Here is a 13,790-nt window from a genome sequence, read left to right as displayed (position 1 = left end):
TTTTATATATATGTCTATGTCCATTATTTTAAAAATTCTTATTTATCTAATCTAATTATTTTATTTTTTTTAATAACTATTGTTTTTATTTGTTTAAAATTAAATTATTGTTTTATAATAAGTTTTTTGGAAAGAAATAAGATTCTTTGTAGAATTCAAAAATAAGACATGGTGTTGGAGTTATACTTTTCATCAATAACATTGAGCGTATAAGAAAATAGTTTTTAAGTTAAGTTATAATTAGATTTTTTTTTAATTTTTTAATTTTAAATTATTTTTTTTAAGTCAACTTATTTTTTTAATGTTAATAAAATAAAATTTATAAAATTTGATATATATATATATATATATATATATATATATATAAACTAATATAATAATTTATTTATTAAAATCATTGTTTCCGTGCGACGCACGGGTTACAAACTAGTAATATGTTAAAAATAGAGGGGATGAAAATAAGTGAAAAAGTATGATACTAAATAATGATTAAGTTTAACCTATGCGCTAATATAAGAAGTGAAGTCTATAAATTTTCTAACCAAAAACACAAATTTTGTTAACATAAAATAAAATAAAAATATAAATATAAATAATTAAAAATTTGATTTTCAATTCATAATAATGCATACTATCATTCAATTGTATGCGCACAAATAATTAATAAAAATAAGAAAACATATAAACACCAACTTTTTGTGATACATATATATCATGTTTTTTTTTAACATATTATAGCTATTTTATAAATTACAAAATAGTCAAACTTAACATTGTGATGATTAAATAATTTTTTAATTATTTTATCAAATAATAATTATGAAAGACATTATTATTATTTTAATGACTTAATTGCAGTTTTGGTCCATCTATTTTAGCGGAATTACGAAAGTAGTCCCCCCATTTTGTTTCTCCTTAGTTTTGGTCCCCAAACAGAATTTTAGTCTAAAATTTGATGAAATTTCATTTTTTAAAGTCGTACTACACCATTTATGATCATATATTTCAGGTGCAATTGTTGCAAATGAGATCTTGAGGCATGATGCGACTTAAATAAATGCAAAAAAATGAAATTTCATGAAATTTTGAACCAAAGTTATGCTTGGAAGACCAAAACTGAGGAGAAACAAAATGGGGGGACTACTTTCGCAATTCAGTTAAAATTGGAGGACCAAAACTGCAATTAAACATATATTAATTTTACTATCACTCAATTATACGGACAAACATAATTCACAAAAATATGAAAAGGTGAGTGGTAAATAAATTACAGAGAACGATGAGTTTTTTTAAGTGCCACATAGGCACAATGCTTGCATGAGACTAAACACAATATTTGCAAGAGGTTTACCCAAAGTTAGAGTACATAGTGATAAAGATAAATAGATAGATCATTGAGTCTTATATTGGAATTTTATTTTATACATTTATTTCAGTTATTTTTAACGTTTAATGCTTTAAATAACATTTTATTTTAATATATTATTATTGATTTTTCAAAAATTGTATAACTCTTAAAATCTTTTAATAACAAAATAGTTTTAGTTTCATGTTATTTTAAGTCGATTATATATCATATTCAAATTGAAGTTTCACGCACACCTACATTTAACTCATATTTTGAAATACTGTAAATAGGCAAAACAAATATAGGTTAGAATGACTAATCTCTAAATGAGTTCCAACAATTATAAATAGTTCGTGAACTTGAAATCAACATTAACAGATTAAACAACCAATTGCAACAATTAAGGTGGCCTCCTCCCCCTAAGGATTGTCTAAAACTCAATCTGGATGTTCATCTTTCAGGTGATGGTCGTTGGGACTTAGGCATGACAATTAGGGATGAGAAGGGTATCTTCATTTCAAGTGATTGGAGATGACAATGTCTTAATGGTGGAAACTCTTGCTTTTAGAAATAGACTATTCTTTGCAAGAGAATGCTCAAAACTGAGTGAATGTTTTAACATATGTGAGATTGAAACTTGTGACAATCAAAAGAAATGAAGTGGTTTATCGTATAGCTAGAATGACAATGTCAAACCCTTACAATACTCCTAATTGTATTTGGATGAAATCTTCTCCCCTCAGTTGTATCTCAACTTGTATTTGACATTTTTCATAACTAATAAATGGTTTGGTTGTATTGTTAAAAAAAAAAAATGAATCTCAAAATTGATGTAATTTAAAAAATTCAGGCTCCACTAATTTTTTTATTTATTACATATAACATGATTAAAGTAAAGTTAAAAATCATATTAATACTTAAGATGACCTAACAACTAATTTATTAGCTATAAAAAATGTTGTTTGCTTAATAAAAAGTGAAAATATTATTTTGATTATTTAAAATTATCTTTGTAATAATTCTTAAAAATATCATTTTGACATGTGTTAAGAGTAAAAACATAACTACATATTTTTATAGAAATGAGGAGAAATGAAAAAAATATATAATCTTATTCGTATAATGGAAAGAGAGTAGAAGAGAAATAATAGAGACAAAAAAATATGAAAAAATTACGAGAGTGATTTGAGTCTAATTTAAATGTTAGCCGTTGAATAGTTGAATTAAGTTGAGTGGATAGAGCAACATAAAAATTAAATGAAAGAAATAATAAAAATGAGAATCCATAAAATAAAAAATCCATTTTTGAAAAGAATACATTAAAATTTGTAAGATTTTGAATATCATATGACAAATCACTAAATTTCTACGACTTATTAAAAAAAATCCAATTAATCCTAATTAAATATGTCAACATTTTTATTACATTAAAATCTCAATTGCATACCTGAATATTTTTCTATCACAAATTTTTTTAAATCCTTTAAAATCCTAATTCAATATACAGCTATAATTTGTCTATTAACTTGTCTTTATAATATTCCTTTTTATTCCGTAAAAAACATATTCCTTTTTATTATTTTTAATTTTAACTATTTTGTCTTCTTCCTTTCTACACTGAAACTGAAACACGACCTATAAACTCAACCGAGAAAACGTGATTCATTTTTCTCTTCTTAATCATTCAAACTTTTCCTTTTCCCTCGCTTCATTCTTCAACCAAGAAATGAACACTGTGCATGGGAAACCCATATCCTTGCTTCTTCCGTACATTGACGTTTCTCAACAAAATTCACTCTTTTGTTTTTCTCATGGGCGTGTAATTGCTAGGTAAAAATTGCAATTTTAATGTTTGTTTCATCTTTGTTTCAGTTCCTATTATGATAATGAATATGTTGGTTAATAGTGATATATTTGTTAAGTGAATGTTCAATTGCAAAAACAACAACTAAAACATCACCATAAGTATTGTTGTGTGAGTTGAAGTTGGTGCAATCTTCCATGGTTGCTATTTAGGGTAGAATTTGATGTAGCAGTAGCTGATTAAATGATTGACGATTTATAGCCAAAAATGGAAAATTTGTGTGTAGATATTTAGGGTTTCGATGATTAGAGATTCAGAAACCTATTGCATTTATGCTTTAATGATAAAAAATTGAAGTTTAGATTGTGTATATAATTCTATTTTCAATTAATAAGACATTTTTGTTTCATTGGCCTCATCTGTTAAGTTTGAAATTCCAATGTGATTTTGCCAATTTTCAGATTTTGTGGTTACATTCAAATGTATAATTTTAGTATTGGTGTCTTACTATCCTTCTAATCTATATCCGAATAAATAAATATTGACGCCAGTGAAATGGCGCTTTCTGGATTTTATATTATCCATATAAGGAAGGATGAAGAATGGTAATCATTGTCGTAAAAATGAAACGGAACTCTGCTATAGAAAATTTATTTTTGACTATGAGACTAAAAAAATGTCAATATGAAAAGGAATTGTGAAGAAACACTTCGGTTTCGTCAATTCAGTCTTTGCTAAAACTATTTTTTTAATCTTTTCAGTACTGACTATATAAACTTATTCATGATCATAAAGCGAGCCTCATTTCAGAACGGCCGCTTAGGGTTACCTTATCTGCCCTTTTCTTCTGCTCCTTGGCCAATTCAATCAGGAAATCTTTTCACTGTGAACTATTAAACCTGTTATTCAATTTTAAATCTGCAAGAAAGGAATGATGAGTTCTTCTTCCTCCAAAAAAATGAATGAGGTAGTTGACAAATATATTTTCCGTGTGCACTTTTTATGTAGCTCTTTAATTTTGTTCCATTTGAATACGAAACAATCTTTCTCTGGCATAAACTGAAAGAATTTTGCAATTAAGCATCTCTAATTATATGCTTGTTTCTCACATAGATTACATTCAACCCGATCTTTATCTTTTAGTTTTTTCACACTGATTTTACTCGTCTTTATATATTTTATATGAAATATGTGTTCTATAAATTTTTGCCGCTATAATGATCTTTTTAAAATATTGAAGCTTTCCATCATGTTGGTTCTGTTTGCAAAATTGTCTTATTACATCCAATTTTGTTTTGAATCAGGAGAACTAAGCAGCGAAAAGACGTAATTTCTTTTCATAATAGTCGTTTTAGCACAGTAAATCCTGTAGCTGCAGTTCCTATCGTATATTAATAGAAGAAATTTGTAGCAATTGGAATAAACATATCATTTATTGTTGGTGTATAATTTCGAAGTAATAGATTACCTTCATTTGTGATTGGCGGTATTGGTTTTTCTATCTTAATGGTGAAAGGAGTTAACGAGGCCCCAAAAAGAGACAGTGTATAACATCCTTTTTCAATTTTAGTATGCATATAATTACGCATGACGGCTGGAGAAAATGAAAATTAAGAAAAGCATATATTGAAAGTTAAGTAATTAACAAAGTCAGAAGGATGGACTGTGATTTGATGAACATTTTTTTTTTCCTGTAACTTTTAGTACAGAGTTTAGTAACATGGTTTAATTTGTAGCATGAGCAAGAGGCCCAGAGTGAAGTTCACCTGCCAAGGTGGCTTGAGGATTTTTTGGGAAAAGAATTCTTTGACACATGTTCTTCTCATTCGATTCGAAGGAATGAGTTAAATATATACTGTATAAACTGCAATGTCTCTGCTTGTCAATCTTGTGTATCAATTGGATCTTCTCATCAAGATCACATGATGCTGAAAATCTATAGAAATATTTACAAGGAGGTTGTCTCCCTAACTGCTATGGAAAAGTATATCGACTGCTCTCAAATCCAGGTATTATATTATATCTTACCTTGACTTTAAATTTTTGATTAAAAAATTTAAGCGTCACTGTCAAAACTTACGTGATTCACTTCAAATTTGTGTGCTTTTTGTGAATTTGTTTGCTAATCATAGTTGCTTAAATTCACACAGAAGTTGTAAGAGATAATTGCAAGTATCTATTGTGCATTTCTTGAAATGCAACAAGAATGTATAGATGGAAATTGATTAAATGCATCATTTGTTGTCCATTTAGTTTTGTTGTTGGCTGATATTCTTTCATAAAATGACTTTACTATCTTAAGATTAAGTGGTTAAATTTATAGTTTTTGACAGTAATATACTTCATTCTGTTGCTTTTTTTGACAAGTTGACAAATTTCAAATAACTTCTTGTATCAGTAACGTTGTGGTATGTGAAATCTTGACATAGTTATATATATATATACACATCTAGTCCAACATTGGATGATCAATACATGTTCTGCTAATTGTTTTCTAGTACATCTACCTATATTTTCTTGTGATATGAAACCCAATATTTTACTCTAACTCTCTAAGTGGTGTGCATGTCTCCCAACCCACACACCTAAAAAATTCTTACTTCAATTATGTTTGCCTATAAAAGTAAATAATGGATTTTGATAATTCAGTCTTTTAAATTAATTCTTTTTACGGTGTCTGGATTTGATTCCTTTTTTATTGCAGCCTTTTAAGTGCAACAAGCGTCTGGTTCTTTCTCTGAAACGTCTTCCACGTTGTGGATCGACATTGAATGATGAAGCATCATGCAACCCTTCTAATCCATACCAGTTCTGCTCCATTTCTTGCATGGTGATAACTGCAGTTTGATGATCACAGCCATTTATTGTTCACGTTCATTACACTTCTGACATATAGTTGTTATTGTCTTATCTTTTTTATTTGAACTTTCAGGTCAAAGCTATTTCAAGACAGTCTGATGATTCAGTTCCTTCCGTCATTTCCATCCAGACTCTTCCTCAGGAAGCACCTCCTCAGGAAACACAGGGGGTAACTTCTGAACCCTCTAAGCTAAAAAGGAAATATAGTTATTATTGTCTTATCTTTTTCATATGAACTTTCAGGTCGAAGCTACTTCAAGAAAGTCTGATGATTCAGTTCCTTCCGTCATTTCCATCCAGGCTCTTCCTCAGAAAACACCTCCTCAGGAAACACAGGGGGTAGCTTCTGAATCCTCTAAGCTAAAAAGGAAACATAGTTATTATTGTCTTATCTTTTTCATATGAACTTTCAGGCCGAAGCTACTTCAAGAAAGTCTGATGATTCAGTTCCTTCCGTCATTTCCATCCAGGCTCTTCCTCAGGAAACACAGAGGGTAACTTCTGAACCCTCTAAGCTAAAAGGGAAACATAGTTATTATTGTCTTATGTTTTTCATATGAACTTTCAGGTCGAAGCTACTTCAAGAAAGTCTGATGATTCAGTTCCTCCTATCAGTTCCATCCAGACTTCTCCTCAAGAAACACAGGTGGTTACTTCTGAACCATCTAAGCGAAAAAGGAAACGAAAAGGAATACCGCACAGAGCTCCCTTCTTCTAAAAGGCACCTATCCTGCGATAATTTGAATTATCGAATTGAAATAAATTTACTTTATAAGGTTCATATAATCAAGACAATGACTCTTAGTCATGGTGTTATGAAGTTGAGAAATATTTTGGATTTTGGTCTTCTGTGGCTTGTACTTTCTTATTATCATGTGGTACTATATTATGATTTTTTTTGTATGACATTCAATTTTTATTACCCTTAGTTGATTTTTCCGGGAGGGAATATGAGGTTACGGTTAAATATTTGAAACAAAAAACAATTAATATCCTTCTAGATTTTAGGATTTGATAACTTATGGTGGGTTGAGATCCTCTCCATTTCTCAAAAGAAATGGAGAGTTCTATTATTATAGTTTTGTGTGTATCACACATTTTTAGAACATGTGATATAAATTATATATTTATTGACTTTATGCACACAAAACTATACTAATTGAGTTTTCCATTTATCGTAAGAAATGAAGAGGATTTCAACTCACTCTGCTTTTGTAGTTAGATAAACCTAATGCAAATTTTACAAGTGATTAATTGGACTTATATTATTGTTTTACACTTTTGGAGAAATCATTTAATGTCACAGAGATGATAAAACATGTGCTCGTTGTAACTTTGGTGCTTCTTAGACTTTTTGTTTGGTAAAGGCAAATCTTGGACACATGTTTTGCTTCTTGTTAGTTGGAATGAAAGCAAATTTAGGGATGTTTTGCTTCTTGTTAGTTGGAATGAAAGCAAATTTAGGGATAATTTTCTTTGCAGTTGTGGATGTTGTAGGATGATACTTGTATAAACATGTTTTCTTACAATTCTATTTCACCATATTGTTCAAATAATTTAATAGGTGTTTTACTTGAAGGAGTTTGAATTAGTGGGGGTTGGAATAATTAGGTAAATAATGCATATTGCTTTCTGCTTATACTTAATAAAAGGATAGATATCTTCTCATGAGATAGAATCAGGAGTTGTGGGGGATTATTTTTTATAATAATTCAAACATTTAATGATATAGGAAGCTTATTGGTGGCTTACCAATATAGACCCATTGAGGCTCCTAAGTGATATATAAAGAAGCTACTCGAGGTTAAGGTTGGTGATGACAAAAAAATATCACTGTATATCTCCTTTTGTGCTTAAACCAACACAGTCTAATGATTCACTAAGATCCTTTTGAACTCCATCACTAGTCAAGAATTAACACTTGCACAAATATGCAAAAGAATTCTCCATAATAAAAACTTAAAAACTTGCACATATATGCAGAAATGAATAGAAAGCTACAAACAGTTCAAAAATCTTTGAAAATTCAACAAACATATAGAGACAACGTAAAGCTGTTAATATGAGTTGCTTTCGGAGACAGAAATCAGCTGAAAGCATTAAAGCTTAGAGTTTGAGCTGTTTCCTCACAAAAATTACACTACTTTCATTTTCTCATTCAAATCACCAGAACTTAACCTTATAAGTTTGAAAGAGTGACTATCAACCCTATCATGTTGTAAATCACATGAGTAATGAGTTAGGGTTGAAGATACAAAAGCAAACATCTACTTGTAAATGCCTATTAAGTTATTCTCTCAAACTAGTTTGTGATTCAGAGTTGACGAGAGTTTGAAGAGATTTTAAACGAAAGAATATTCGCGAGAAACCTTCAGAGGTTTAAAAAGAATATTATGATGTAAACTACAGAAAAGTTGTAAATTAATTGACGTTATTTAATTAAAGAGAATAAATTGTTATTTCACAAATTTGAGAGATTAGATTATCCGACTCTTATAATTTCAAGAACCAAATCATTGACTTCCTCAACTTTTTTCTTTTCTTTCATTTTGGAATTTTTAGCATATATTGATGAGATATATTGTCCAAAAAAACATGCCTGTTATTAGACTCAAACTCTTTAACCTTTATATACACTAATATTTTGCTTTTCATACATCAACTATCAGATAAAACACTTCACTCTCTTAGGAGCATCCATCTTCCAAATAATTCTCCATTCAGCTGAATCTCCATTAACAATATAACCTCACAACAGGTTATAAGCACTAGCCACCAAAAAATACAGACAAAAAGTATTACATTTTACCAAAAAAGAATTAAAAAATGAACATTACAACAACATATTGACAAACGTTTAAACCAACCAACAAGGTGTTAGGCAAAATACTATTCAATCAATCAGTCAATCGTTCAGTATCCATATGCATACTCAAGCAAGTGAGTAGGCTCAGGTGAAATCAAAAAATCATCAGCACAATCTATAGCATAGTTGCTAGTTTCAACTCTTGGTGGCACAAGTGAATCACAACAACCAGAACAAACAAACAATGGTGGCACTGTCTCGGAATCATCGATACCACAACAACGTGTATGCTGCCACACTTCACAAATATCACAAGCTACCATTCTCTCTCCATCATCATCTTGAGCTCCACATTCACACCTCACTTTCCAATTATCAGAACCACCTTGATATTTCAATGGTGTGCACAAATCTATACCAATTCCTCTAACACAAAGCTTCACACCTGATTGTATCAATCCAAAGAGCACTTCTTCATCACTCACACCCAACAATTCTTTGATATCAGTTACTATAAGTCTCTCTGCTATGCAATAGGTGTCCCTTAATGTAGCCTCAGCAGCTTGCTTCAAGTCTCTAACAGTTGCATGAAGTGGAACAATTACAATTTCACCACAAGATGGCCCTTTTAACTCAGATTTATTCTCAACAAAATTTGGTTTCAAATGACAAATAAATGTCAGAACTTGTTCCATTTCATCTCTTAATTTCCACTCTTTCACAAAGTGTCTGCAGTCAAGTATTGTTTGCACTGCTAATTCCACCACTTCCGAATCTGGATAACACAACAATACATTCTTGTAGAGAAAAACTACATCACTGTAAACATCATTACCAGGAATCCAAGATGATGTCGACGATGACAACGATGAATCCTTTTGAGGATTATCTTTAACTGTCATTACACCATGTTCAACTTCAGTTGGTGCTTTGAACCCTTTCCCAAGCTCATGAATTGTGTACTCAAGGATCCTTGTTGAAGGGTTAACCATGCGGCGAACGACGTAGTTTTCAACAATCACATTGTTTAATGATTTCAGCACATAATCAAGTAAACCTGTGTCACCAATGTGAAGCCTAGCTGCATCCCTAACATCTTGTCTTGTCATTCCACTAGAACCTGATTTCATAGCTTTGTCTTCTTTTAATGCATCAACAATCACTTGAGCTGCAAACTCTAGTCTTCTTGTTGGCCACCTACTATCCATATTAGCCACTGCAGTGCTGAATTTCTTATACCTTGCTGATTTTTCCTTCATAGAACTTGAAACAGCATGTTTGATTGAATTTCTAGACATAAATGCTGAAGTAGAAGGAGATGAAGATGAAACAGATTTAGCAGAAGAAGTTACTGTTATCTTAGAAACAGGTCCACGAGATTTGACAGTGAGCATGAATCTAAGAAGCTCCCTTATTGTGATGATATGAGTTTCACTCAAATCTCTATAGCAACGAACCATTTGTTTGATATCTTTATGGTACTTTGTCTTACTCAAATCTCTTATTATCTCATCTAGCACTAATGAGCCAAGAGTTTCAATTGCTTCATAGTAGTTTTGTTCTGTCACACCAAAGCTTCCACGGCAAAACTTATAGCCCCATCTACCAAACCATGAGTGGCCATAGGCAACTCCATGAAGTAATCGAAGATCCATTGACCTTTTCCTTGATGCATCTTCCACTGCAATTTGCCTACATTAAAAAGAATAATAACCAAATAAACATTGACTTATAATGCAAGTAATGTAACTACTATTAAAAAAGAAAATAACTTAATAAACATTGACTCATGAATGCAAGAAATGCAACTACTATATAGCTACTGGAAATTATTGAATTTAATTCATATACAATATCAAGTTAAATCAATCAATCATGACCGCCAAATCGTTAAAAATGTTTGACTTTATTACCTTGCTCGAAGATTGGTGCAAATTCTGTCCCATAGATCCATGATCTCTCTACCACTTAGAATTTTGGAACCCCCTTCAATGCCATTAAGACAGAGCAAATGACCATAACCATTGCAATGAATCACACCATGCAATAGATGACTTTGATTATCAAGAGATTCTTCATTTAAAGGTTTATGCCACCCATTGTCCATTGGGATTATGAAATGATACCTTCTTTTTGATACAAAATGACCACTCCAACCTATTATCAATCATAAACCAAATCAAATCACATACTGTTATCAATATCAGCAAAAACCTATTTCAGTTTCTAAATTAATAAAAAAAAACAAAAGTCCTAATAACAACGTTCACTAAGCTATGAAGCACAAATACTGATAGGATACTAAACACGACACTATCACGTCGACACCAGTAATAATATGAGAAAATGAATTAATTAATGTAATCAAACGATACCGACACATGTCAGACACCGAGACACGCATTGGATCGGAAGTTTCGGTGCTACCGAGCTACAAACCATTTTCATAACAAATCAAGATTCTTGGTCCCTTTTCAAACACAAATCACCAGTTAAATCTTCATCATAACAGAAAGAAAAGAAGGGGGAAAAAAAATCCAAATTTGGGATTTGGGGTGCATCATCATCAAAAGAGCTTAATCAAAACCACAAGAATTCATTTTTCAAGAGCCTGAGAAAGACGCAAAATTCAGTTACGCCTAATTCAGTAAACAAAGCAAAAAATCATAATTCTTGCGAAACTGAACCGACCCAATTCAGAAGACAAAGCAACAAATCAAAATTCTTGCAAAATCGAACCGACCCAGTTCAAGATTCACAAAAAGAACGAACCCCAAGTGAAAAAAATTAGAAATTGAAAACGAACCTACACAGCGACAATGATCACAGAAAGGATGAGAAGAGCCATAAACTTCCTCTTCAAGTGTGTAAAAAGGAGCCATTAGATTGGTCTTTTCATGAATGAGAAGAGTGCACCAAATGGGATTACCCATAACCTTGTAATCTTCAAGTTCACCAGCTTCTTGAAGAAAGATTCGAATGTTTTCACGGAAAGGACCCGAAGGTGCAATGGGACAACCTGGGTCTGCAAAAGAGTGTAATCTGAAAATCTTGGGCCATCGTTTTCTCTTCTTGCATGAGTCAATGAGGGAAAAAGACATGGTGGGTTGGTGTTGAATTTGGAAAAGATTTCAGCTTTGATCTTCTTTTCTCTTTGGAGAAGAAATCTTAGTGTCACGTGTGGTTTCCATGCAGAGAGAGATAGATTACAGAGAAAACAGAGAGAGAAGAGAGAGAGAGAGAGGCTCAACTGAAAACAGAAACTGAAACTGAATCGGTTAAATGTTTTAAAGATTATAGTTGAAGATGGTGTTTGCCGCGCTCTGAAAAGTTGAATACCGTTAGGGGTATAAGTGTCATTTCGAGGTGGAAAATGTTTTGAATTTTGATTAATCACAAGTCTCCTTTGTGATTATTGAATTTGAGAATTGGAATAGAGGGTCAACGACTAGTGACTGGTCAAAATGTTATTTCCTCTTTTAAATTGGAGAACATTGTTTTATAAATGTCATACAAAAAACTTAAGTGGTCAAAATGTTTTAATAAATTTAACTATGTAAAAAATTAAAGAAAGTTAACATTATTTATATTAAAAAAATTAAAATTTAATATAATAATTATAATAGTAAAAAATATTATTTATATTTATTTAAATAAGTCTGACTTTTTTAATTAAATAAACTTTTTTAGAATTTTTGATTTTATCTATTTAAAAAAGAAGTTTAATCTAATCTAAATTTAATTAGACGGTAGACCTAGTCAATCGAAATAACTTATTTTTATCTCTAATTACTAATAATATTTACTAATATGACTAAAGGATGAAAGAGAAAAGAAAACTTTTTCAAACTAGACCTGCCAAGTCATATGTAAATTTTCTATCATTAGTTTATCACGTGCATATCTCTTATTTAATTGACCATCATATTGAATATTTACATTCTGATATGGGTGTTCTACGACAAACACTTAAATTACTGAGAGAATCTTTGATTTTATCTATTTAAAAAAGAAGTTTAATCTAATCTAAATTTAATTAGACGGTAGACCTAGTCAATCGAAATAACTTATTTTTATCTCTAATTACTAATAATATTTACTAATATGACTAAAGGATGAAAGAGAAAAGAAAACTTTTTCAAACTAGACCTGCCAAGTCATATGTAAATTTTCTATCATTAGTTTATCACGTGCATATCTCTTATTTAATTGACCATCATATTGAATATTTACATTCTGATATGGGTGTTCTACGACAAACACTTAAATTACTGAGAGAATCTTTGATTTTATCTATTTAAAAAAGAAGTTTAATCTAATCTAAATTTAATTAGACGGTAGACCTAGTCAATCGAAATAACTTATTTTTATCTCTAATTACTAATAATATTTACTAATATGACTAAAGGATGAAAGAGAAAAGAAAACTTTTTCAAACTAGACCTGCCAAGTCATATGTAAATTTTCTATCATTAGTTTATCACGTGCATATCTCTTATTTAATTGACCATCATATTGAATATTTACATTCTGATATGGGTGTTCTACGACAAACACTTAAATTACTGAGAGAATCTTTGATTTTATCTATTTAAAAAAGAAGTTTAATCTAATCTAAATTTAATTAGACGGTAGACCTAGTCAATCGAAATAACTTATTTTTATCTCTAATTACTAATAATATTTACTAATATGACTAAAGGATGAAAGAGGAAAGAAAACTTTTTCAAACTAGACCTGTCAAGTCATATGTAAATTTTCTATCATTAGTTTATCACGTGCACATCTCTTATTTAATTGACTACCATATTGAATATTTATGTTCTGTTAGGGGTGTTCTACGACAAACACTTAAATTACTGAGAGCTAATTAAGACAATGTATTTTTCTCTCAAGATTCAGGTCCTTTTATAGAAGGGTTATTCAAGAAAAATGGAGACAGTTACATTACGTGGAGGAATAATATTCATCGT

General features: G+C 30.5%; 2 protein-coding genes across 4 annotated transcripts; one reads left to right on the top strand and one right to left on the bottom strand.

The window, feature by feature from the left end:
* The first annotated feature begins 2,948 nt into the window (after positions 1 to 2,948).
* On the top strand, positions 2,949 to 6,919 carry LOC101506814 (protein RGF1 INDUCIBLE TRANSCRIPTION FACTOR 1-like). 3 transcript variants are annotated; one of them, XM_073365022.1, is made up of 8 exons: positions 2,949 to 3,178; positions 4,457 to 4,478; positions 4,889 to 5,161; positions 5,857 to 5,982; positions 6,085 to 6,180; positions 6,255 to 6,350; positions 6,425 to 6,505; positions 6,580 to 6,919. In XM_073365022.1, exons 1-8 carry the CDS (start codon positions 3,075 to 3,077, stop codon positions 6,727 to 6,729), a joined length of 948 nt encoding a protein of 315 aa, XP_073221123.1. In that variant the 5' UTR covers positions 2,949 to 3,074; the 3' UTR covers positions 6,730 to 6,919. The 3 variants fall into 3 exon arrangements, with proteins under 3 accessions (XP_073221123.1, XP_073221124.1, XP_004490841.1); XM_073365023.1 differs by lacking the exon at positions 4,457 to 4,478 and adding an exon at positions 3,914 to 4,119 and having other exon boundaries at positions 2,966 to 3,178; XM_004490784.4 differs by lacking the exon at positions 4,457 to 4,478 and having other exon boundaries at positions 2,969 to 3,178.
* Positions 6,920 to 8,581: 1,662 nt separating this feature from the next.
* Positions 8,582 to 12,095, bottom strand: LOC101506485 (PHD finger protein MALE MEIOCYTE DEATH 1). The gene is made up of 3 exons (XM_004490783.3): positions 11,624 to 12,095; positions 10,731 to 10,974; positions 8,582 to 10,509 (listed from the first exon to the last, which is right to left on the bottom strand). Exons 1-3 carry the CDS (start codon positions 11,916 to 11,918, stop codon positions 8,925 to 8,927), a joined length of 2,124 nt encoding a protein of 707 aa, XP_004490840.1. The 5' UTR covers positions 11,919 to 12,095; the 3' UTR covers positions 8,582 to 8,924.
* Positions 12,096 to 13,790: the final 1,695 nt, after the last annotated feature.

Source organism: Cicer arietinum, chromosome 2, assembly GCF_000331145.2.
Source record: "Cicer arietinum cultivar CDC Frontier isolate Library 1 chromosome 2, Cicar.CDCFrontier_v2.0, whole genome shotgun sequence".
Classification (NCBI taxonomy): Eukaryota; Viridiplantae; Streptophyta; class Magnoliopsida; order Fabales; family Fabaceae; genus Cicer; species Cicer arietinum.
This window is presented reverse-complemented; position numbering and strand designations above follow the sequence as displayed.